The sequence below is a fragment of the Penaeus japonicus genome, unplaced genomic scaffold, assembly GCF_977035675.1.
Source record: "Penaeus japonicus unplaced genomic scaffold, GWHDUDI00000001_assembly GWHDUDI00000015, whole genome shotgun sequence".
Classification (NCBI taxonomy): domain Eukaryota; kingdom Metazoa; phylum Arthropoda; class Malacostraca; order Decapoda; family Penaeidae; genus Penaeus; species Penaeus japonicus.
The window spans coordinates 36541743-36544242 of record NW_028234417.1 but is presented as its reverse complement, the minus strand read 5'-3'; the positions used below and the strand labels follow the sequence as shown (position 1 = coordinate 36544242).

At 45.2% G+C, this 2500-nt stretch overlaps 1 protein-coding gene across 1 annotated transcript in view; it reads right to left on the bottom strand.

Annotated features, from left to right (window-relative positions):
* LOC122264166 (ipis-1-like) overlaps positions 1 to 2500 on the bottom strand; it is a 5896-nt gene that overhangs the window by 2401 nt on the left and 995 nt on the right. Inside the window, exons 2-4 of the mRNA XM_086544859.1 lie at positions 1910 to 2224; positions 1657 to 1792; positions 1163 to 1409 (exon numbers count right to left, since the gene is read on the bottom strand). Coding sequence (XP_086400985.1) covers positions 1163 to 1409; positions 1657 to 1792; positions 1910 to 2220 — 694 coding nt within the window. The 5' untranslated portion in view covers positions 2221 to 2224. The remainder of the gene's footprint in view (positions 1 to 1162; positions 1410 to 1656; positions 1793 to 1909; positions 2225 to 2500) is intronic.

Here is a 2500-nt window from a genome sequence, read left to right as displayed (position 1 = left end):
TATGAGTCTCCCCCTATGCTATGAGTCTCCCTCTATGCTATGAGTCTCCCCCTATGCTATGAGTCTCCCCCTATGCTATGAGTCTCCCTCTATGCTATGAGTCTCCCTCTATGCTATGAGTCTCCCCCTATGCTATGAGTCTCCCTCTATGCTATGAGTCTCCCCCTATGCTATGAGTCTCCCCCTATGCTATGAGTCTCCCTCTATGCTATGAGTCTCCCCCTATGCTATGAGTCTCCCCCTATGCTATGAGTCTCCCTCTATGCTATGAGTCTCCCCCTATGCTATGAGTCTCCCTCTATGCTATGAGTCTCCCCCCTATGCTATGAGTCTCCCCCTATGCTATGAGTCTCCCTCTATGCTATGAGTCTCCCTCTATGCTATGAGTCTCCCTCTATGCTATGAGTCTCCCCCTATGCTATGAGTCTCCCTCTATGCTATGAGTCTCCCTCTATGCTATGAGTCTCCCTCTATGCTATGAGTCTCCCTCTATGCTGTGAGTCTCCCCCTATGCTATGAGTCTCCCTCTATGCTATGAGTCTCCCTCTATGCTATGAGTCTCCCTCTATGCTATGAGTCTCCCCCCTATGCTATGAGTCTCCCCCTATGCTATGAGTCTCCCCCTATGCTGGGAAGGAAGCCTGAAGAATGGGTATTCGAAGCGCCGATAAATGACACGAGACTAAAAATGCAGCACATCATCTGGGAAATTTCATTATCGGTTAATATAATTAACATAAATCCAAGCTAATGATATCTAACGAGGCAGGATGAACAGTATATCCACTAAAAGTTCAAACAAAGGTTATCTTAATAAACGGAAACTGTCTGAGGCACAATAAAGATAAAGGACACGAGATTAAAAATGCAGCACATCGAAAGATAGCCTGCATACAATAACCATCGTTTCCAATGAACATTTTACACTAAACAGAACCTCCGCATTCCCGGACTTTCATGCCTATGCTTTTAAAAGAGTATAATCATGATGCTTCAGTCGAGACCTCCACATTTCAGGACTTGGCTTTGTGGAAGCATCATGCCTACACTTTGAAAAAGGCGTAGATATGATGCTTTTCCACATGGAAATCTGAAAATATGGAGATTATGTTTTAGTACAAAAACGAAAGAAGATAAAGAGAGAAAGAAGAATATACATTACCATATCTGAACTTGTCTTTCTGGCTCATCATAGGAACCATCGAAGGGTTATTCGGAGCCACAAAGAACCTTTCCTGGGCTGTGTTCTCGAGTTTAAACTGATGTTCCCACAGGCCCTTGAAGTAGACTGCATTAACCAGAACCATCACGGCCCCGGACACCTTGCTGGCTGACACTATCTGCTGTATCTTGCCTCTGGTTGTTTCACTGACGAACTGGTTGATAACCCTCGCGGCCTCTTCTGGTTGCTGAGTATTGGATGGTTGACTGTGAGATTGTTGTTGATTACTTGCATGCAATTGAAAGATCTGTGAGATGGCTACCGGTTGTTTAAGGGGCTATTGTAAAATGTTGGTTTTGTTGACGACATGGCTTGGAGTATACTAAATAGTTGAGTATTTATGATATAGCAGTGACGTGGCAAAAATCAGCATCTTTCAAATCGGTTAAAAAAAAAAATCAAGCCTGAAAATAATCATCTTTCGACAGGCCTACCTGGCGAAAATCTACGTTTCTCATTTCCTCCGAGAAAACCACCTGTAGACACTGTTTGAGAGGCAGCCCAACCTGGACGTAGATCCTGTTAGCTGCATTGATCGCGTAATTGGGGTTGTTCTCTTGCAGTCTGTACCTGTTGAGAACATAACATTCACAAACACACATACACATCTGACTATATATGTGACATTCTCAAGCAAATGATTTGATTTTTTTTTTTTTTTTTTTTTTTTTTTTTTTGACAACTTACAACTGATCCACGCTCTTGTGCAGGGCCAGAGTCTCCTCTCGGCTGCCCAGCTGAAGGACCCGTTCCAGCTGGGTCTTCGTGTTGCCATTCGAGCCGAAATACGCGTACACAAGAGCCGCCCAGATGCTGTAGGGGGACAAGAAGAAGTTGTCCGACGGAGGAAGAACCTCCTTGAAGAGACTGATACTGAAGGGCGTGACGTGGCTGAGAGATGTCCTCGGGGGCGGGATGAGGGAATCATCCTTGGAAATACACTGGGCGTTGACTAGCCCGGCAGAAATGGCCAGCACTGTTGCTAACACCACTTTCATGTTTCTGAGGAGATGATAGCATTGCGTGTTAAATTATATGAGTTAGCGAGAGAGAGAGAGAGAGAGAGAGAGAGAGAGAGAGAGAGAGAGAGAGAGAGAGAGAGAGAGAGAGAGAGAGAGAGAGAGAGAGAGAGAGAGAGAGAGAGAGAGGGAGAGAGAGAGAGAGATGGGGAGGGAGGGAGAGAGAGAGAGAAAGATGGAGAGAGAGAGATAGATAGGGAGAGAGAGAGAGAGAGAGAGAGAGAAAGATAGAGGGAGAGCAAGAGGAAGAGATAGAGAG